The sequence below is a fragment of the Ammodytes marinus genome, assembly GCF_949987685.1.
Source record: "Ammodytes marinus genome assembly, chromosome: 20".
NCBI classification, from domain to species: domain Eukaryota; kingdom Metazoa; phylum Chordata; class Actinopteri; order Uranoscopiformes; family Ammodytidae; genus Ammodytes; species Ammodytes marinus.
The window spans coordinates 6,616,477-6,640,156 of NC_137224.1; the positions used below are offsets into that span (position 1 = coordinate 6,616,477).

The 23,680-nt window shown below is 42.1% G+C and overlaps 1 protein-coding gene across 2 annotated transcripts; it reads right to left on the reverse strand.

The window, feature by feature from the left end:
* Window positions 1–3,543: 3,543 nt before the first annotated feature.
* On the reverse strand, window positions 3,544–23,329 carry ppm1bb (protein phosphatase, Mg2+/Mn2+ dependent, 1Bb). Of its 2 annotated transcripts, none has more exons than XM_080048833.1 (6): window positions 22,955–23,329; window positions 13,546–14,391; window positions 10,797–10,914; window positions 10,307–10,418; window positions 9,735–9,792; window positions 3,544–4,732 (listed from the first exon to the last, which is right to left on the reverse strand). In XM_080048833.1, the coding sequence occupies exons 2-6, from the start codon at window positions 14,377–14,379 to the stop codon at window positions 4,703–4,705; spliced, it is 1,152 nt and encodes a 383-aa protein (XP_079904959.1). In that variant the 5' UTR covers window positions 14,380–14,391; window positions 22,955–23,329; the 3' UTR covers window positions 3,544–4,702. The 2 variants fall into 2 exon arrangements, with proteins under 2 accessions (XP_079904959.1, XP_079904958.1); XM_080048832.1 differs by lacking the exon at window positions 3,544–4,732 and adding an exon at window positions 5,530–7,943.
* Between the last annotated feature and the right edge of the window lie 351 nt (window positions 23,330–23,680).

A 23,680-nucleotide genomic window follows, 5' to 3' on the forward strand; every position in this document is an offset into this window, starting at 1 on the left:
TCAGTGGGCAAATCAGTGAGAGGGCACACGCCATACCTCACTATCATTAAATTAAATTCACCCGTTTAACACCCCCCCCCCCCCACACACATACACACACACACACACACACACCATAAACACCACCAGTGTTAATATATTTGGATTGCGCATTCACACTCCAACACACATGCTCTGCAATCCCATAATCCCACTCCAGATTGAGAACACCTTTAAGATACGATGTTATTATGATTAGGGATTATGATCAAATTATGACAGAGTGACAGATTAGACAGGGTGTGTGTGTGTGTGTGTGTGTGTGTGTGTGTGTGTGTGTGTGTGTGTGTGTGTGTGTGTGTGTGTGTGTGTGTGTGTGTGTGTGTGTGTGTGTGTGTGTGTGTGTGTGTGTGGGTGGGTGTGTGTGTGTGTGTGTGTGTGTGTGTGTGTGCGAGCGTGCATGCATGTGTGTGTGAATGCCGCACATCAATCATCAATCATCTATCAAAATGTAAATTTTTTTGGGACACTAGTAGAAATCTTTGAGGAAATAAAAAAACAAAAAAGCATGGACATGTGGAAGGATGGATACAATTTTTGTTCAAAAGAATGTATTCTAATCTTAGCGATTGCAGACCTGGATTACTAACAACATATTATACATATTTCCTTACCAAACCTCATCAAAAGTGTTCATACATTTTAGTTGTGTTCATAATTTCATCCATAGATGGCAACGTTGGCCAATCTGTCCAAAGTTTTTCTTGTAGAGTGAAATATCTCAACGACACCTGGATGGGTTACCATACATTTCTGTGTGCAGATACTCCTGGTCCCAAGAATGTTTGTTGATCCCTCGACTTTCCCATAGTGCCACCTTGAGGCTGACATTTTTGTTTTTATTTTATAGTATTTGGAAGGCCTATATTATGTTCCCCTCCGGATGCATTTTGATGACTTTGGAAAATCCTTAACTTTAAATAGAGCCATATAATCAGGACAGAATGTTAATTTACCCAAAACGTTGGTCATCGATCAAATACATTATGTATTTATTCACCATGCGTTTTATTTTTTGATGTTGTCCTATGTGACTATTTGTCCGCAATGAGGTACCATCTAGTCCACAGCAAATTAAGGAAAATAATCCATTGATAAAAAAAAGTTCCCGAACCCTCAGTTCCACCTGACACAAGGGCCACAATCCTTGCGGGTGCAGGGAAGAGAGCATTTTAGAGAGTGAGTTCTCTTTGTAAGGGGTAGGTCAAATAATTTTTTAAGATAGAATGGGTGTCTGCTGACCGAATGCGGTTTGGTAACCCATTCCAACACGGATGGTATGATTTTGGATAGTATGTAAGCACTACAGAAACATAATTTAAAACATACAATTTGACAATATACTGTAAATACTTGTAATATATCTGTTCTGTGAGCAAGAGGGTTTCATACACCTGAATATGGGAATTCAGGTAGTGCCACTGCAATATAAAGTGGAGTGAGTTGAACTCATTTACAAAGGACCTTATCTTCTTGACGTTATGAAGCACAAAGAAGTTGCTAGTCGGTCGTCAATCACAATACATTTGGAGCAGACCTTGTTGGCGAGAGTGAACACAGAGAACTAACTGTTGTGTGCTGACTAGGAACTCTTTGCTCTCAGGCGTACGGTGAAGGTGTCAGTCAAACGTGGTCTGTACTCTGTACACACCCACTCTGTCCTGAGCTCACCTGTGTGGGTGGCAACTTGAATGTGGGGCCTTCAAGTCAACTGCCTGCAGACCGAGACATGTTGAGAGATTGATCGTGTGAATGTTATTTGTATACAGAACAGCTCATAACAGGAATGTCTGTCAACGTGTGACACGTTGCTGAAGGGGCCCCGGAATGACTTGCAGTAATCACAGTAAATACTTAACGACAGCCTTCTGAACATGTTGAACAAATTCTCGGTCTGGTAATCTGACTGAGATACCATCTAAATTTACTTTATTTCTACTTGAGGCAGAGAACTAATCTGGAGATGTGTGCAGGTTTATCATGTGTATATACAGTATATGCTGTGTTTACATGGTGTAGTCCAAGGGTCACCAACCTTTTTGAACCTGAGGGCTACTTCATGGGTACTACGTCATACGAAGGGCACCCAGTTTGATACACTCTTCTGAAATAACAAATTTGCTCAGTTTGCCTTTAGTTATATATTATTATTAATGATTAATGATATTCATCTATGTGAAGACACTGATCATGTTAATGATTTCTCACAATAATGATCAACAATGACTTAAAAAAGGTGGGAAACAGATATTATGCTATTTTTAGAACAGGCCTGCAGGCGCCTCATATGGTCCTCGCGGGCTACCTGGTGCCCGCGGGCACTGTGTTGGTGACCCCTGGTGTAGTCTATTCTTAACACTGTATTTTTAGCAATGGACCTTGTTTAAATTGATCAATGCCAAACAATTGATTACATTTGAATACAGACCTTGAAATAGGGCAAACTATTCAATACTTAATTTTAACATAATCTGAATTTTGTATCTCTTGATCTTCACACTTATTACAGATTATTTTAAGGTTAAATATGAAAATATTAGAAATGTTCTATGAAGTCTTAGACTTTTGGACCCTACTGTATGTTAAATATGTTAACGGTGTGTTTGGGAGGTATTTTTTCCTTATCTGAAAATAGGGTCAAATAAACAGAAGTTATATGCTCTACAGATGTGAAACTGTCCCTCGGGGCAAATTTGTATTTATAATTATGGGATTAATAAATAGAGTTGACTTGACAAAGTCGCCTGCAATGCTGGAAAAAAGGCATTTACGCTGTCAGGAATCCAGCTTTATGTGGAGCTATAGTATAATACAATGCATTCATAGCCCTGTTTTCCCCCCAAACTTGGAAAGCCTGGAACAATAGAGTGATTAAACCATCCTAAAATAATTTACTTTTAATAATTTAATTTAAATAAAGTACTTATAACTTCAAAGCCAACTGTTGTCCATGTAGGGATCATGTAGGAACTATAAGTAAATATTTCAAATGATCTGATGTGGTCAGTGTAATGACTATCCCGGGACAACACTGGTACACACAGACATCACACAACCTCTCTCATTAAAATACGCAGCCACCACCCGGATCCTTGGCAGGTATTTTATTTCATATATAGACGCTTTCTGTAATCAAATGTGAGTGCAATCAAACAACAGCAATACAAACATTACCAATGCAGTCTGAGAACCAGGAACAGGGTTAAAACAGGGGAGTTCACTCACTCTACACAGCGAGCAGCTAGTAACCTCATGGACAACATTAAAAAAAAAAATAGAGAAAAAAAAAAAAAAACTTTTCCTCCGTCAGGACAGTCCGCCGTCATGTGTACATCCGACCATGATGGTGGGGAGGGAGATGGGAGGGGTGGTAAGCTTGTTTGACCCCAGCACCCTCTCCTGCTGCCCTAACCCTCCGCCTATACAGGAAGTCCAACCAGTGATACAACAGCCCCTAAACCCACCCCACCCAAAACCCCTCCATGAGTCCAACTTGCACTCGGCTCTTCAGTGAACTAGATAACCTCCCTCCCACTCTCTCCCCCCCATCATGATTATCATCGTCATCATCCTAATAGAACAAAAAACTAAAAGAAAGAAAGAAAGAAAGAAAGAAAGAAAAAAAGAGAAAAAAAAAATCCAAATCATTTCCACTTCTCACACAGGCAGAGGAGGAGCCAATCGGAGTGCATCGGGTTCAGTCGGTCTCAACCAATGATGGCTGTCCATTCGGGGACGTGGTTGGACTAGAAAACCACCACGTTAGCTGTACATGTCGAACCAAAAGTCCCTTATGCGGTGCCCTGCGCATGTGGCACATCACATAGGTGCACAGGTGGAAAGTGTGTGTGTGGGGGGTGGGGTGGGGGGGATCTGGGATAATGTGGACAGGGAAGGGAGTATGGGTGTTTATGGTACGTTTGTGTGTGTTAGAGAGAGAGAGAGTGTGTGTGTCTTTTTTAAAGAGGGGGAGAAGCAAAAGTTGTTAGGCAATTATCAGACCCAGGAGCAAAAAAGAAAAAAAAAACAGTCCAGGCGAAGAAGAAGAATTACATACAAAGTCTTTATCCACCGTATTGTCTTTTCTTGGCCCTCTCCAAAAAGCACACACACACACAAACACTCTCTAGCACACACAAATACACACACACGCTCACACACACACACACACACACACATTGTAGGTCCTCATGTCATTGTGAAGTCAGGTGTTCAACGTCAACATTCAAGAAAAGTAAAAGAAAGAAAAGAAGAAAAAAAACACCTCAATGGTAAAAATCATCTCTACCATCACAATGCTTCAGTTCATAAAATCTTGACATTTCTGAAGTGATTTTTTTGTGTTTCCTCCAGGTTTTTTTAAAGCAGTATGCACGTGTATGTATGTGTGTGTGTGTGTGTGTGTGTGTGTGTGTGTGTGTATGTTTGTTTGTTTGTGTTATCTTCGTAATTTTTGTCTTAGTCCCACTGCTGCACTCTCGCACACACACACGCACAACCAACATACGCACACTCTCGCACTCCAACACACACCACATGTCCTCTTTTATTTTAGTGGAGAAAGACACGGCGCAATGAAGACACTCCTCCTTTTTGGGCGGATGCAACGATCACCAGGAGGAGACAGGGGGAGGGGGGGAGAGAGGGGGAGTCGTTGCCACGGCTACCAGGGGTCTTCCAGCTCACCGGCACTCTGGGTAAAGGAGTAAAAAAAAAGGGAGATGGAAAGGGGTGTGGTTAGGTTTTTTTTGTCACTGCTATTTTGGACTTCACAATTTGGTTCAAATGGCAATAATGATGATTTTTTGAACCTCTCTGCCCTATTGCATCTACTCGTACTAAATGGATAATGGTACATTTTTTTTTTTTAAACAGTGAGATTTCCCCCTGCAGAAACGCAGACCTCGGATGACTCACCTTGCGGAGAATCACGAGGCCAACTGTCAAAGACTGAAAAAACAGGGGAATGGGTGTGGGAGAAACGGAGAGAGAATGGAAGTCCCTATATGCCTACACAGCTCGCCCTCTCCGCTGGTCGCTGCCACGGCCGCCAAGCTCATGCAAACGCAGCTGCGAGGTCTTTATTTCGAGCTGCTATTGTTTTACAGGAGACGACAGATTAATTTAAAGAAGCTGAGGTGACATTAGGATGGCAAGGAAGGTGAGGGCTATTATGCTCCGCTCCCCCCGAAAACTTCACAAAACTAATTGACACTGAAAGATGTTACTAGAAATTTAAGGGAATGGCCCTTTAATTTCAAATGCCACTATCTTACCTTTGGGCTCCTACATGGATATTTAATGATTATTTTTTTCTTCGTACAACTAAATTCAAAAATAGAAGATGTGTTTTTTTCTGCTTTCGTATGTCCCTAATCACAACCCTAAACTGCGAACATTGCAAGGTCACAAGAAGACAAGAAAAAAACTAAAACTAACAGCTGTACAGTCAGAAAAACACAAAGATACACCATACACCAGTCGTAGCATTATACCTCAAATCATTTTTTATTTGTTCATTTTGTCAGTTTAAATGGTGTGGGACTGATTTGGCCCACGTCATCATCGCATACAAATACAACTCATACATACAAACACGCATACGTACACACAGTGTTTAGCGAAAACCTCCCCTCCGATAGTTAAGTTCCTTATGCTAAAAATAAAAAGATGAGTGCAGCGCATGCATTACCATGGTCCTGGGTACTGGGCGTTATAAAGACTCAACATAATCTCCCTGCACCTGCTTTCAAAGAAGAAGAATGAAAGTTTGGGCCATTGGAATTAAACTTTCAGAATAAAGTCAGAGTCATTTTTGAATAGATGTTGTAATGACCCGTGAGGAATGAAAAATACTCTGTGTGTGGGGGGGGGGAGTGTGGGGGGCTTTTTATTCAGCTAAAAAACACATCCTGGCGCAAATGAACACCATATTTAACACCTCAGAGTTGAATATTTTGTGGATGGTTTGATATAATATGGAAAAGACCATTTGTGCTCACAGGCCTCCATCTAGCGGCATCCTCAGCTACCGCCACTTTTGCACCGCTTCTGTAACACCTCATAGCATAATACCTCTGAAGCTAATTATAGCATGTAGCTCACCCTATCAGCCACAGCTGCATTACACATGAATGATAACAAAGCATGCTAGCATGTTAATAAATGTTCCTATATTAGCACGCTAGCATGAGAAACACACTGAGCGTTTGCAGTCAAGCAAGCCAAACTTTTGGGTTAGCGTGTGCTAGCATGCTAACTCTTGGCATGTTAAGCGGATTGGCATTAAATGTATTGCCGATAGAAATATTCTTATGTCAAACAAGATAGCTGATTGTTTTGTTTTTTCTTTGTCTTAAACTTCTACAGAAAAGCTGCACTATGTTTTGAGACAAATCCGAAGTTGCTCCAATCAGCATTTCGTCTGGCACCACCATTTTCTAGTGATGTGCATACAAGCCTTACAGGGTCGCTGGTTTATGGTCTTATTTTCATTTAAACAAGCGTTCTTATGGCCCCTTTGGTCACCTCATTCCAGTATATCTTTGCTCTCTTTCCTAACACTGATATGTTTACATCAACCTGAGTAACAAGATGGTGAGCGGTACTAAAATGCGATGAAGTGGAATTAAATGTAAATGTGGCGAGGGAATGATTTTAAGGTAATCGAGCTCGGACAACAAGTGTAGGCCCACGAGACCACGTGACAAAGAACAACTCAACATCGCTGAAACGGGCTAACACTCGAGCCCCACCCACTAATAATAAAACACATTTCGGCAGTAATGATTGGTCTCTTGCTCGGTCAGTCAAACTCATGCGGACACCCACACACATACAAACATACAGATACGCAAAAGAGTGAGTTCTGAGTCTATAAATGGGGTTTGGCCCCGGAGACACTGCAATGTGTTGAACACAGGTTCTCTCCATTGCTTTGTCAGTTTGTCCACTGTAAGCAGGTGTAGGGGCAAGGTTGGGGGGTAAGGAAGGGGGGTTAAAGTAGGAAATCAGCCAGAAGCGAATACTGGTTAATGTAGGCCATGGGAGTGTAAGTGTTAATTGTTTTACTTCACCAGCCACTTTCTGAATGTCATAGTAATTTGTTATTGATTATTTTCTTTTGTAAACATCAGACTGTGAGATGGAGTGGTAAAAGTGGCTGGCAAGTTCGGGACAAACCAAGCCGAGGTGGGCAGAGGACAGGGGGGAAGTACACACACACAAAAAGAAAATAAAAGAGTCCTTATTAGAGTTGAAGGTGTACAGTATTATGCAGCTCGGAGACAGAACTTGAATAGACAGAGGGGCCATTTTTGATTCTATCGAATTGTTAAAAATATTGAATGGAAATGGCTACAATGACTATTGATAGGGCTGGATAGTGGCCGATGTGTCCATTCGAGTTTTGCGTTGGAAGAAAAAAAGAGAAGGAGAGGTCATAGCACGTCTTGTCTAGCGCTCTGGGGGTTTCTGTAGGTCGTTGGTTGGGTTGAGGGGGAGGGGGGGGGCAGGGATTGGTAGTAGTATGCGGGGGGGGGGGCTGGGTTTGCTCAGTCAGAGGAGGGGTCGGACTGGGGTGCGGGCGCGTCTCGGCTGGGCTCCGGCTCTGCAGTGGCGGGTGAGGGCGGGGGCGAGGGGGGAGTAGGGGGGGAGGCGGATAGCTGCTGCTCCGGGCCGTCGCCATCTCCATCGTCGTTGCCATGGCTCCTCCTGTCCGGCCCCGGGCCCTCGGCAGCGCTCTGGTCCCCGCGCAGGCTGTAGGCGGCCAGCGACTCCTCCAGCACCGTGCGGTACTGGCCCCGGTGGTGCAGGCGGAACTGCCGCAGAGCCTCCAGCAAGTGAGCCGCCGTGCTGCCACCTCCCTCCTCACTCTCCTCCTCCTCCTCTCCCCCCGCACGGGCCTGAGGTGACACGCCAGGGGGGGGTCAGACACTCTGCAGGCACGCCCCACGGCCACACACACACACACACACACACACACACACATACACACAGCAGTACAGTACTCGCCGTCGCCGTCACGTCACACAAATATCTAGCACACACCAGCGTGACGACGACGTCAGAGAACATTCTTTCAACCAGTCGGAACGGGGCCCATGCAAACGCTACTACCGCTGACCCTGTGACCAACAACCCTTTGTGATATTCGCTGTGTGGTGTAACAGAAAGGGGGAGGGGGGGAGTGGGGCAGCACACACACACACACACACAGCCCAGAGAAAAGAGTCTGCAAGTCAAGACTCCACTGACATTAATATGACAAATACAATCATGTGCCCGTAAACATACATACATGAACACACACACACACACACACACACACACACACACACACACACACACACACACACACACACACACACACACACACACCTTTAGAAGAAGACTGACACATATAAAGTTCCTGGGGCCTTTGACAGCCGTGTCTTTAAGATGCTGGATTTGGAATAGACTACGGAGGGATTTTATATAAACTGATTCTCGTGCGGGAATTTATTGCCAGCTGTAAGCACCTGGAGTGTTTTTATATTGTCACTAGCTGTACTTAACTTCTAGTTATGAAAAACTTTTTCAATAGCGGGGTCATGTAAAGAATCAGAAGGTTGATGTTGAAGTATTTATGAGATCAATTCATAGAGGAAAAACTTTGAGCAACAGGTTTTATGAATACACTAAGATACATTTTCTTAGTATGTTTTGCAAGAAAATTGAATCTGAGAGCCACACGACTCTAAAGAATGGAAAATAGAATTCTCGTCCATCTTTCAGCGCCGCCTTAAACTCAACAATATATTTGAGTTATTGTCACTTCACTTGGCCTTCACTGAGCAGAATGATGTGTGCACAGAGTTTGACACTAGGAGGCTGATTTCACATTCAACTGCCGAAGCGGGGGATGTTTCTATGTCCATAGAACCTGGGTTTCACAATGACGGAGATGGAGGTTAAAGGTGCTACAAGGAACTTTGAAATATTTCTGAAATCGCCTCATTTTTACTCTGATGATCATAAATAACATGTAACAGCAAACGAAAGCATCAGTGCAAAGAATACTATTTTTATATAGTTTTTATTAATGCCTTTGTCATGGGTATGCTCACCCAGGAACAACAGCTGGTGTGTAAAAATACTACCGCTTTCGTCCAAAGTGGGTGCAAGAATTAACACAAACTGAAAGTTCCTCGGAGCAGCTTTAAGCACTTTCAGGAATGATATGATGTTTCATTTAAAAAGCCATATCAGATGCAAATTATCATTCCAAGCAGTATTTGAAAATGATGGTTAATATGGTTTGTATATTCACCCTAGTTAAGTGTAGATTCAGGCTATTTGAGTCACCCATAGGCCTTGCTGGTTTAAAAAAGGACCTGCATTCACTACTGAGCAGTTACATTTCAATTTAAAAACAGACTGAACTTGGCTACAATGCTTTTCAACATGGAACACAGTACAATTTGTTACTGAGCTCACCAACATTATTCTGTCAAGTTCTGTCAAACTCTGCTTTGATATTTACTGTAAATCACATCAATTCTACCTCATTCTCTTACTCTCTATCTCACACACACACACACACACACACACACAAAGAGTGTCCTTGTCTGGGCTGGTGTGTGTTAACGAGGTCTTGTGGGTGGGGAGGGTGAAAGGTTGTAGAGGTGAGGGGGTTTAGAGGGTGATCAACTCACCCCTTCCTCTTCTCTGTGTGGGTTCAGCTTGTTATAAACAGCCTCGATCACACTGCGCCTGCAAACACACAAACACATCGCTGCTCAGAGAGGACAACAACTCCCGACTTAATACACAAACAGTCTCATGTTGTTCATTCACTGCAAATGTGTATTGATTCATATTTTAATGGAGCCAAGAGTCGATACGCAAGCATCCGCTGTTGTTGCATAAAAAAGGACGACAGAATCTCCTAATGAATGTGCACGTTAAAGTGTTTTGAGGAGAGTTTTTCTCCACGTTTGTGTTTTTTGCAGTGCTTTTGGAGTGCTTGTGTGCAGCCCAAATGATTAACTAATGCGTATTTCCTTGTGTATTGTTATTGATGACTTGCGATGTTAGGGATCAAGCTTGCAGTTCAAAACACATTCAAATGATGACTCCTGTCTAAATTAGAAAATGCAATTTCCTGTTGTTAATCCATGAATTTGACCATTTGACCCCAAATAATGTTATGTGGATAATCAAGTATAACCAGTGTGTTGTGTGTGTGTGTACAATGCAGCTAAAAGATTGTTCCGGGTTTATTTACTTGCTGGCCAGGCCTCCGCCAGGTGGAAGGTTGGGGATGTTTTCTGAGGCGATGCTCCTCAGGACAGACACCAGGTCAGGGACACCCGCATCCCCACAGTTCCCCAGTAGCTCTGCACACAGGCACAGGACAGAGTGGCCTTTAAGAGGTTATATTGTACATGGAGGCAAGGTTATAACACATCACAAACACCAAGGTTAAATCCGCCACCTTTCTCTGAAGAGGGGGTCAGAAATCACCCACAACAGTGGAAAAATCACATGCACCATTACTCACCATGTGTAGCACCACCTGTGTATAGCAGACTTATTTCAAATATTTGTACTACCTAAAGAATGTTTATTTTGTCCTGGTTATGTACACAGAAACTGAGCACAGTATTTGGCCACATGTTACACTTAAACAATCGCCATGACAAATGCATAGTGTCGGTCCACTGTGTTTGTACGTGTGCAAGTGTGTGTGTGTGTGTGTGTGTGTGTGTGCTGACCCTCGACACGGGTCTCCAGGTATTTATCCAACTCCTCTTCTTTCTTCACGGCCTCCTCTGAGATCTTGGGCACTCCGGGTAAACACACCAACACCACGCTCATGTTGTCCCTGCTCCCCTGTAGCAACGAGGACAGGCAGAGAGAGAACAGATAGAGTTTAAAATAAATCCATGCAATTAAATATGGGATATTTATTTTTTAGTTGTTAATTGACTGTCCCTAAAAAATAAATAAATCCTAAATTCTTGTTTGAAGTCAATTCAAAGCATTCCCCATCCATACAAACCAGCCAGCAGTCAACTTTTGACCCTTGTTTCAAAAACAGGAAAAAAGACATAGTGGAAGGGTAGACTTGATACAAAAAGATTAAAGGTGCACTATGTAACTTTGGGTGTGTCAGAGAAATGAAACATTTCTAAGGTATATTCTTATTACTGAATAAACAAACTTTCCTCAAAGGAAAATTGGATCCCTGGAACACTGAAGTTAGAAAGCTAAGTGAAAAGGAACTGTTAACGGTTGTTGTTTACATCAGCACGGCCCAGTTTAAAAAATAAAATAAAATAAAAATGTAATGTAATGTGGAGCAGTATTTTATTTAATGTGTGGGTTTTCTGTTTTGTTTGCACACATGGCTGATGCAAGGGATTCACTTCACCTGATCTACCAATGGGGCAGTACAGAAGAGTGCTAGCAGGTAAACATGGACGGACCGATCTCAAAATAATGCCATAGAAAAAGGTTTCCTGAAGAATGAAATGTATTGAAATGAATTGAACACGATTGTTAGGATCTACACAACGAGTTTGGGCAAGAAAGACTAAATGTGAACATACCATTTGGTGGTTTATAAGAAAAAAAACACCACACCGCATCTTGACAGTAAACAAAACTTTTCTTAGGAATTATACTAGGAGAATGTGTTAACTTGTGACTCAGAGAAAGCAGTAGACAAGACTAACAGCTTTTCTCCTATACAAAAAAATAAACTGACTATAATAAGCTGTTTTTGACATTGTTGCTGAAACTGCTATGTTTTATACAGAACATTTCTGGAAGAAAACTCCAACTTTCTTATCTATAAGTGTCATTTTCTTTTTAGGGCTTTTAAACTAATGATCACTTTGACTGTCGATTCATTTGCCAATTATTTCCTCAACTTATAATTATCATATGGTCTGATAAACTTAAGAAAATAGTGAACAATTTCGCGCCCCATTTCCCAGACTTCTTTAACACATCCTGTTTTGTGAGACGAAGAGTCAACAATCTTTCATTTACAATCCTATAAAGATAAAGAAATAAGCAGCCAATACTTAAAAAAAAACTATAATATTCAGGTTAAAAAATATATTATAATATGTGGCTATACAACTCATTTTCTATTGATCGCTTCAGCTCTGAAATCTTTAATTAGAAACCACTTAAACTTTCATGCCGTTTATTCTGTTGCTGCTGGATCATAAAAAGCAGAACCTCTGGCTGGAGGCCACTGCCTGACACTGGACGTCACATTAACTGGACTTTAATGGACAGTAACGGACAACATAGAGCTCCGGCCTTGAACCTATAGACAGTCACCGTGTCACTGCCTTGTAAAAGTCAATACGGCCGGACGGAGTAACTTTGTGAAAATGTACAGTGTCACATACATCACAAAAGGCAGTGGCAGAAGAGTAGTAGATGTATGGCTGTTAATTGATAGAACCCATCCAGTAAGGTAAAAATAACTTGACTGGCGTGCACTCGCTGGTTCTTGGAGTGCTCCACACACACACACACACACACACACACACACACACACACACACACACACACACACACACACACACACACACACACACACACACACACACACACACACACACACACACACACACACACACACACACACACACACACACACACACACACACACACACACACACACTACATTGAAGGCAGAAGTCAAAGATGTGGACTGGTGTGGGTTCAGCTGAGGCAGAGACAAGAGTGATTCATGCTTTTGTCTTGGATCAATAGCTGAGAAAATCCGATAAGCCGGGGCCGAGTAGAAAGCAACAATGCATTCATTATTCATAATAATGGGATTTATCTGATCTCTTACGGTGAGATGTTAAGTTTTATCAAACAAGCATGACATCATTTTTCCAACGTTGTACTGTAGCAGAATTTATTTCAGTATATTAGATTCTTGAAAGGGCTGTCAGCGTTAACGCTTTAATCGTGATTCATGCTGATTGGAGCATTACGCGTTGTTTATTTTAACTGTGTTGCCATTTTGTCCCTTCAACGCACCCCTTTACTTGTTGTCAAGCCCCCGCAGCAGTTTCCAGCTTCCTACTGCCGCAGCCATGGAAACCACCGACAACAATAGAATTCTGAATGGCTGGTTTTACTTTTACATGCACCTTGTGTAAAACGGAATCAAATAATCACAGAAGTACTTTGAGTTGGAGGTACCACGTAAGCTACGAGCTCAGCATACAAGTGCAGCTAATCAGACAAATGCCAACAAGCACAGGCAAAGCACTATTTTGGAGTGTGTAGGTCGACGTCATAAGGGGAGGGGAATCTGACTGGGGTTTGTGAACACAGGTTTTCAGAAAGGTTTAAGTGCAGTAAAACAGAGAGGGTTGTTTTTTTCTCATCATTTGGGAGTCTGCAGAAACACCAGTGCCCAGATTAATGGTGAAAAGACATGAAAAAGTGCATTTTGCTTTAATCAGAAAAATACAGGCAGCTTACCTTATGCAGACAGGTGTCCACCACTGCGTTACACACCTTCTCCAGCTCGTCACACACCAGGAGTCGTGAGCGCACAAACTCACACAGCTCCTCGTTGGACATCACGTCCCAGATGCCGTCACACGCCAGCACCACAAACTCGTCTCCGTCGGGGGCGCGCTCCAACACGCACACCTCGGGCTCGGGGCTGACCAGCTGCTCCGTGGGGCCTTTACCGTCCACACATTTGTAGTCGTAGTCCCCCAGGGCCCGGGACACGGCCAGGGAGCCGTTTACCCTCTGGATCATGACCGAGCCGCCGGCGTTCTGGATGCGCTCCTTCTCGCGCGGGTTGCAGGGCTTGTGGTCCTGAGTGGAGAAGCCCACCTTGGTGTCTCGACTCAGGACGGCCCGCGAGTCGCCGCAGTTAATGAAGTAGAGGTGGGTGGGGCTGAGCAACACGCCCACAGCAGTGGAGCCGCTGCGGTCCAGGCCCTGCCGCAGGTCGGAGAAGCTGCGCATGTACTCGTCAATGTTCAGGAAGCCCGAGCGGATGCCGTCCTTCACGCCCTCCACCGAGCCGCTGGTGCCCGCAGCGAAGTCTCCCCCTCCGGACAGGATGTGTTCCAGCAGGTGGCCGGAGCAGTAGTTGGCCACCCGGGAGCCGGCGTGGCCGTCGTACACGGCGAAGAAGGACCAGTCGGTGAGGCCGTGGGGCAGGCCCACCACGGCGGTGTGAGCGTCCTCCATCTCCACCCGCCAGCCCTGCATGGAGCTCAGGCCGTAGCGCAGTCCGTTACCGTCGCCATGGGAGCTGTGCTTCTCCGTCTTGGGCTTGTCCAGGAATGCACCCATTGCTGCCTACAGCTGGAGAGGGAAGAGAAATACAGGAATGAAACCGTTAAAACCATCACCAGCAAGGACAAAGATGATAATGTATCTATGTATCATAACTTGATTTCAAATGTTTTCATTATTGACAACAAAACGATCAATAAAAATAATCCACGTTATTTCGTCTACGGACAATCACACCTTTTAATAAGCTTTTGTTGCCCATCGTAACTCAGTGCACAGGTCATTTTTCAATCCAATGTTCAAAACATTACAAAAGTAAGGGAAGAAAACGAAGACTATTAGATTACTGTAAGATCCACAAAGGACCCCATAACATCCTACAGTTTACAGTCACAATAACATGGTTGGTGCTATGTTAGTAGTTCAGTAGGCCTCTTCGTACTGTGTGATTAGAGTGCTTTTAATTACTGAATGGACGGTGAGAGCCAGAGATCTAAACAACAAGACAAAGATAGCAGAGGAGGGACCAGAGTGGAGGATTACACCGCCAAGAGAAAGCTTCTTATAGCACACAGAGCCTGATTAGCTGTAACAAGGTGACTAACATTATTGGTTAACTTACTGGTAAAATAGCACAGAGGAGGGTGACATAACTCAGCAGCGTTTTATAAATAGCCTCCTTCCTTGAACTGAATGGGGACTCATTCATTCAAACCGGATTTGATCTCGATAGATCATTGAATAGCAAGCTCTGATTTACAATGACGTGGAGAGTGTACAACACATAATACAGGATTAATAAACAAAATCAACCAGTCAAGTTCTGACAGCCATTCACTCAAACATAAATCAACCAATCAAAAGAAATAATATGAATGCCGATGCAGTCAGGCAGACAAAATATATATATATATATATATATATATATATATATATATATATATATATATATATATATATATATTCTAAGTTAAGACAGACGCCAAAACAAAACAGTTCATATTATCATTTCGAGGGATGTTACTGCTGTGGAAAAAGTTCATCATTGCAGTAATCATTTTCGTCATCTGTAATCTTGGGATTCTTTGATAGCATGCTACAAGTGAACACAGCTAGTGGCGGTGGTAGTTAAAACTTATGTCACCTTTCTGGAAGACAAACAACAACAACAACAACAACCCAGAAATAGCTCATCAAATAGTTTCATCGTACAATCATTCTAGCTGCTCTGTGATCACTCAGAGAGGAATAAAGGATAGAGACATGTTTACACATGTTGAAGGTACAATGGATTTGGTTGCTGAGTGAAAAGAAAATTGTAATAAATGAAATTGTTCTGAAATTAATATTTCCTAGCTAGTATTAAAAATGCATGAAAATAACACGTGACACTACTACAACATGAGGCAAAGTTCTGCAAGATCTTAGTGTGGAAATGAAGTTATTTGAATGAGAACTTCAATTATAATACGATTTTGCCCTTAGATATGCTCAACCCCATTACGTCATTTCTCTGGCATTCTTGACCACCAGCACTATACTGTATTTCTCCATTACACCAGATCAATTCTGAAACTAAATGTCAGCAACTGCTGCAGTATGGAGCAAAAGTTCCCCTGAGCATTTTTTTTCTCTCTCTCTCCAACATATTGATTTCTCGCTGTGCATTAGCTTCCACATGAGCACACACATGGCATGACAGGCATGTGCCCAAAAAAGGCTGGTACATGCGAGGAGTGACTACGGTTGGTTTTGAATGTGTGTGTGTATGTGTGTGCTTGTGTCAGCTCTGCGCATGTGTGCAGTGTCATGTCGATGTGCGAGAAAAAGAAGCTCTATAAATACGCCAGGCTGGTTTGGATTTCATGCCCAGGGTGGGGCAGTGGGCCACGCCATTCACATTTCTATCGCTTCGCTGCTGCACTATTGTATCAACAGAATTCCCTGTATCGAGCTCTCACCACTGCCAGCAGCTACTGACGCTCACAAACAGCCAATATGCTCATGTATGGCGAGGTAGCGCGTGTGTGTCAGTATGTATGTATGTGTGTGTGTGTCAGTATGTGTGTATGTGTGTCTGTGTGTGCGTATGTGTGTGTGTGTGAGAGAGAGAGAGAGAGAGAAAGAGAAATCTGCTATGTTCACCAGCAGTGATTCTCTCTAAAAATAAAACAAACACACTGCCATTGCCTAGCAACCACCCACCCTGCAGGGCAAACATCCAGGCTAAGCTTCATTCAGAGACATCCCCCTCTCCATGTCCCTTTCTCACTCGCTCTAACATGTCCCTTTCTCACTCGCTCTAACACACACACACACACACACACACACACACACACACACACACACACACTGAGTCGCCTGGTAGAGAGAGAAAAGGGGAGTTGCATCATCCATCCATTAAAGCAGTTGCAGCGGCCAGACCCTGAAAGGAGAGGTGCAGGCTGCAAGACCACGTGCAGATACTATGAGATTTTTTTTTTTTCTGGCTGACAATGGCACAATAAACTGCTGGCAAAAATAAAACACAAACACACACACACAAACACACAAGTGCAGACACACAGGAAACCCCAGGAAATATCTCCATTGAGACATGGACTGAAACGAGGAACTCTGAACCACTTAACCCCCTCAAAACTGCTGTCATCCCGTGCTGTAACCGCAGGTCGAAACCAACGCCCCCTCATGCGAAGACGCACACGTCTGCCAAAAACCAACTGGCTACGAAGAGGGAAGTGGAAGGACGGAGATTACATAATGCTGCAGAGAGTCTGAGTGCTGCTGCGAGAGCGGGAACACTCACACCAAACAGTTAATGTGCTCCTGGAAGCACGGTGGTTAACACACCTTACGTTCAGATAATGTAATTTAAGGACAATAATTCAAAGGAACATGCAGACCTCAGGAGTTGACACCAACACCTTACATTTTGTTGAGTATGACATTTCGGGCTCAGTGTTGCTTTCGTGAACCACTGGAAAAACAACTGAGCCACTGAGAGCCTTTACAGGGGGCACTAAAGTGGGAAACAATACCAATCTGACAGCAATCTTAAACATTTACGGACACCTGTTAATCAGTCAGTAAATAAAGGACACACTGTCCAAACATCACAGGCTACATGTAAGCTAGCCCCTCTATTCTCCAACACGTTATCATAACAAAGATTTTGTTTCCAGCTGCGTTGTTCTTTAAAAAGGTGCAGTCAGTGATCCTAATCCAAAACACTTTGTCAAAATCAGCACATCTCAACTTCCACTACCTATCCTTAGTGTGCAATTCTAAATAGGAGTCCGATGTTTATACACAGCCCAGGCTCCGTTAACAGGTATGTAAACAAAGGGAGTCCGACCCAGCCCGTCAACACTTCTCCAACCAATCAGCTAGAGGTTTGTGACGTTTGTAACAATAATCCTATCAGACAGGTAGTTAGTGATGAGGCGTGTCTGGGGGCGGAGCCTCTGAACGAGCAGGAAGGGATGGTGGATTTGTTTTGGTGGTCAGTATGAAGAAGGTAATATCAGACTAAATAATGGAGCAGCGATGAAATATAAATTCGGTGTAAATACCAAGATAGCAGAAATTGTAACTTAAAGAGGGAGTCAGCGAACACTTGTTGTCAAAGTCAAGTTGTCAAAATCAGTAAATATTTTATCAGGATCCGCTACCTGGCGTTGCTGTGTGATCCCTGAAAAAATAATCTGGTGTTAACAGCCTAGGCTCTGTAAACTGGTATGTAAACAAAGGGCATGTAAACATAAGGGGCCCAACTTAACTAGCAAAATGCCCGTTTACAGAGCCTAGGCTGTGTATTAACACCAGATTTTCTTTTTTTCAGCGCGGACAGGTTGTAGATAGTGAAGAGATTTTCACAGATTTTGACAAAAAGTGATTTTGACAACAAGCATTCTCCAGAATCGCGGACTCATGGATTGGCCACAATGATCTCCCAAACCCCAACATTGGGAAACATTTAAGAATCCAAGGAGCACGTAGAACATAACTGATCTCACAACAAGAAATCTCTCGAGACTACCAATTTGCCCGATAATATCATGTGATATTTCCCCATATTTACGAGGTGAGGACGACCACCTGAACGCACCAAGCAACCCACAACCCTGATTGTGGGACAGAGTGTGAGGACTGCGGGTCACGTTTCACAGCCGCATTTGGAGAAGCCTCTGGTATGGGACGGCCTCGTCCAACTGTTATGACGTGTTCAGTCTTGAAATACGGACTTTGAAACAGTTAACCTCAAACAGGCCATGTTGTGCAATTGTTCCCCCGGTGCTAAAAGTAATGACTCCTAAAAGCCACACCTTCCAAATATAGATATTCACACACTTGTAATTTATTAGTGTTAGATACTTACATCTGTCTTTTTATCTTAACTTCATGAACTATTTTAACCTTTGCTGTTTTCCTGAGACTGACCTTGCGTCCAGTTTTACGTTTCTTTTATTACACACAGAACAAAAAGGTTCACGGATCCAACGTTCAGCACTGTATTGACCCTCTATTTCTTAATCTCCCTTTGTGCACTAATCTGCTCACAAGGTCGGCTATACAACTCCGGAAACATACCAACCAGTCAATGCAATTTGCTTTCAAGCTTCTTCTTCTTTTTTTTCACCCATCAATAAGATTCTTGCTACATGAGTTTGAGATGACAGAAAAAACACAAAGCTGGTGGATAAAAAGTGACACTTGACAGGTGAGACGGTGACAGTGGTTAATCTCTGCAATCCTTAGTGACGAAAGTATCAACGTACACAGGGTGGATAACAAACAACATGCGGTTCAACCACAACTTACAAGTTAGGGAGACTTTCAAAGTCTGGCAAGAAGGGAGAGGGAATTAGGGGTTGCAAATAATGATCATTTTCATTATGAATGAATCGGCTGGTTGTTTTTGACTATACATTTTTGACTATACATTTTTTTAAATGCCAATCACAAGATTTGAGAGTCCAAGTTGACGCTTTTTTTCCTTTCAAAAACTTAAATACCCCGAGATATTCTATCTAAATTCGTATTAAAAACTAGCCTGGCTATCACTCAATCTTAGTGAATATTGAACATGTGTCTGGAATCAGCGTGGTCATTTCTGACTTTGAAGAGGTGTGATCAACGGACGTAAATCAAAATGCCTCTTTACGCGATTGGATGGACCTTCAACCAATCAGGCCAATGATCCACCGTCGCTACACTGTCGTCATCGTGTTAAGCCCGCCTCTAGCGCGCCTTGGTAGAAAGCACGTTTGTGATTGGTTCCAAAAGCTTTGGAAGTAAACTGGGCAGAAACAGTGGTTGGTTCACCCAGGCTAATTAAAAACTGAAAATGAGCAAATTTTCATATTTGAGAATCTGGAGCCAGGAGATATTTTTCATATTTGTCTTTAATCAATTGACTAAACAATTGTTTCAGCTTTAGAGGAAAACATTTTGTCACAGAGGTTCTGCATTGCCTGAATCTGGAAATAAAACAAAAAATCACAAATTTTCAGGTACTAGGATTCTAGCTAGACACCCAGGTCAAGGGTCTATAAAATGTCAGCAAATTGTGAAATACACTGAGTCCCAGACTCTATGGAGACCTCTCCAAAATGATGTCGAACCAACGGTCCAAAACACAGAGATAATCAGTTTACCATCACAGAAGATTAGGAAAAGCATAAGATATTCACATTTGAGAAACTGGAACTTGTGAATGTCTGCTGTTTTTGCTTATATAAAAATACTTCAACAATTAAATCGACATTAGAAGCAAACCTGTTGACTCCATGATCTATAGCATACATAGAATATTTCAAAGATAAAGCACAAAATCAGCAACAAAGAAAATAACATAGCTAAAAGGTCAATAATACCCAGCTGCCTTCACGTGATGAGTACTTCAGATGAATCATCTACTTGAGAATGTGATAGAAAATTAATTTACTCCCCCACACAATGAGTATTCTTCCCTTTTATGGGAGGGCCAATGTGGGATCCTAAGCTCATTTTCAGTTTTTAAAAGCACCTAGTTGCAACTACAGTTCAATCAGAGCTCGTCAAACTCTAAAATAAGCTTGTTCATCTGCGTCTCAGTCTTTACACAGTGACTGCTGACTCAGATAAGATTATCGACTATTGAACTTCTCCCGTATCTGGCTAGCAGTGCACCGGCCCAACTCCAAGTGATGTCATATGCTGGTGACCTGCACTGCACACCTTATCGCAATCTGATATACTGGAGAAGGTGAGTATAGGGCGGCAGCCGGGTTTAATTTCCACTCTGTCTGCACAATACAACATTGATGATGAAACTTGAATTTACCACAGGCTTTAGCTTAGATGGCAAATCCTTGCAATATAGTGGGGCAATTCAGACTGGCTTAATCATCAACGCTCCTAGAACATTCCCATACTGTTAGGGTTATAAAAAGAGATAGGGAAGTTGGGCTTCATTTTCAACTTAAAACTTATTTTCTTTGCATTGGAAATCCAGAGACATGGACCAGACGTTCAGGTTGAACAGTACTGTATTTCTGCGCGAGTTGCCTTCTCATTTATAGTGAAAGTCAAGAGTAGAACTCGCATTTGACGGCTATGGGAGACGTGTGTTTCAATTGAGTCAAAATGAGACTATGATTGCATGAAAAACTTCCAGAAAAAATTCTTGTTGCAATACTGGCAAAAAAGAAAATAACTACAACTACAGATGATCACAAAAAGTTTCTGAAATATCTATGAAAAAAAGTTATGCAAGGTTCAAGAAGTTAGTAGCAGTACAAGAAAACAAAGATGCCAACAACAATTGTTGGTAGAAGCCCACATTCAAACACCATTATCATTATTGTATCTGAATCAGGAATTTTCAGTGTTCGGAGTTATGGCTGTGTCTACTTAAGGTACCAACACACTGCACTCCGCGGCGCAGCGGTTGGTCGCAAGGAAAGTTAGGAGTTAGCAACCAAGCCCACGTTTATGGTCAGGACAAACCCTGTACATTTTGAACAGCTGCCATGTGCCTATGGTCCTGCCCCTCCCCCTAATAAAGACTGGAATATATTCAACTGAACATTATATAAAATACCACATAATAAATAAACATACTTAACAGATGACTTTGCTGTACAATCATGTGACTCATGAAGCGTGAACTTGTATAACAGCCATAATGTTAACTGCAGTCAACAACTAAAACAATGAATGCAGATAATTAATTGTAGCTAATTATGTTTATATGCATTTAGTTTAAGTTTGAATATTTTTTTAATAGTTCATGTCACAGTTTTTCAGCTCCACAATAGCTACTGAGCGTTGCAAAAGAAAAGGCTGTCATATATTTCCATTCGTCGAAGAATACCATCTTATTTGACATATCTAGGTAAATTATAAGCAGTAGATAATATGAGGAAGTTTTGGGAGGAGCAGCACTGTTGCCACGGTGAAGCATGACTTGTTATCAACACCTTACAGACCTGTGGCTAACATTAAGTCGTATACCTGCTTAGATTACATTGTATGTGTACTGACTAATTTAACAGGCCCCTATAAAGATATAATGTGTAAAAAAAAAACAGTCGATTCGTCGTTATAATTCCCCTCTATGGTCACTGCACACACAACAGAGCATACAAAACCGAAGTGGCAATGCTTGTATTTTTGTGTGACATATATTAAGGTTTAACCTATGGATTAACCCTGGACATTCATATCACCACTTAGCTACTAACTGAAAATAGTAGGACATGTGGCAGTGTTTGTGGCTGTGTGGTTGTTTAAATATAATGTTAGAAACCACATAAGTCTGCCATGATAACATCACATAACCATTGACAACTGACAAGCATATGACAAAGTCCGCTGAGCTGTCAATAGCTGGTTATGTTCTAGAGTTTCAAGTTTTATTTTTCAAATGTAGGTTGACACAGGGTCATCAATACAATGAATGAAATATACTAGTCACAAGTTCAGCAAACTAAAATAAATAATGGTAAAAATATAAGGACAAATATTCTTACTCAAAGATAACAAACATAATATCAAATAGACCCTTTACACATAAAAGCAGCAATATACACAAAAGTGATCATGTACATAAGAATGGCAGTGTAACAAAAATGCATTAAAAAAGGGACGTGTATACGGTTATAAGTGTAACTGCAGTGTTTCAATGTCCATGATGGTGCAAATTTAGTTGTCTGTTGAAAAAACGGATTGCGTGGTGATAGCGATTAGATTAGCTAGATTGGGACCAGACTATGCACTGGAGGCGAACTAATCTATTAGTTTATATTTGACGGGGTTTTTGATCGTAGCTTTTTAACGTTGACTGTGCACACTTTGAAACTTAACATGATAGGTCAGGTTTTATTTGGCAACGGTCCGTTTGAACGATGACGTGATTGCACAACACAATTCACTTTGCACGTATTGTTTTTTTGGAAATGCGTTTGTGTGTTAAATACCGATCCACTGACCACATGCTGAACTCCACTCCTCTTAACACTGCTCCCTCTACGGAAAGGCCTAGTGTAGACATGAGCTAACGTTAGCTCGCCATGCTAATGTTAGCTGCCGTTGGAGATTGTCAAACTCAAGCTAATGACGTTAGCTCAAACATTAGCATGCTACTTACGTTTTCCTGCCGCTGCGAGTGTAGATCCAATCTTGATTTGTCTGCTGGACTCTGCTTTTGTGTGAAGTTGTGTCGGTCACCTAGCTATCTACGGAGCTAACGTTAGCTAGCTGGCTATGTTATGTTTCCTTATTTGACAAAAAAAAAATCGAGATTGGCCTCAGAAGAGCGGCGATAATTCCTCTCTCGGTGGTTCCCTGCTTGGACAGCGTTGATTTTTACGCATGTTTGACGCCAAGTTCTGCCTCTCACATTGAATAAAGACAACTCCGATCGCTCCAAAACAAATATGGACCCTAAGAATGGGTTATTTTGTCCAAACACTGACAAATCGAGCACTTTCTTCAATTGAAAGGCCACAGCTTTCCTTCGACTTTGGGTGCTGAACAAGAGGAGGTGTTATTTTTGGCATATGCGCGTCGATTGGTTACAACGGCCAGGCGAAGCGTCTGTTAATTGGTTGTTTCTGCTGTCAGTTAGCTCTGCCCCTGTCCCAAACGGCTTTTTCATTGGTCATTTACCGAAGTTCTGTGACGCTGTGTGCTGTACACACACTCTTTATCTTTGCGTAAAAAAAAGAAGGCGTCATAATAATAACATGGCAAATCTTTGCGTACTTCATACTAAGTTAAACTTCACTAAAGAAAATAAAAATATTTATTTTTAATAAAAATAAAAATAAAAAAATATTAAATGAATATGGCAATAACGTATGTTCACGTTTTA

Coding starts and splice junctions, on each gene's coding strand:
- ppm1bb (XM_080048832.1), bottom strand. CDS start 14,379: ATGGGTGCATTCCTGGACAAGCCCAAGACGGAGAAGCACAGCTCCCAT. Junction 10,419..10,796: donor CCTGGAGACCCGTGTCGAGG/GTCAGCACACAC, acceptor GCCTGTGTGCAG/AGCTACTGGGGAACTGTGGG. Junction 9,793..10,306: donor GGCGGAGGCCTGGCCAGCAA/GTAAATAAACCC, acceptor GTGTGTTTGCAG/GCGCAGTGTGATCGAGGCTG.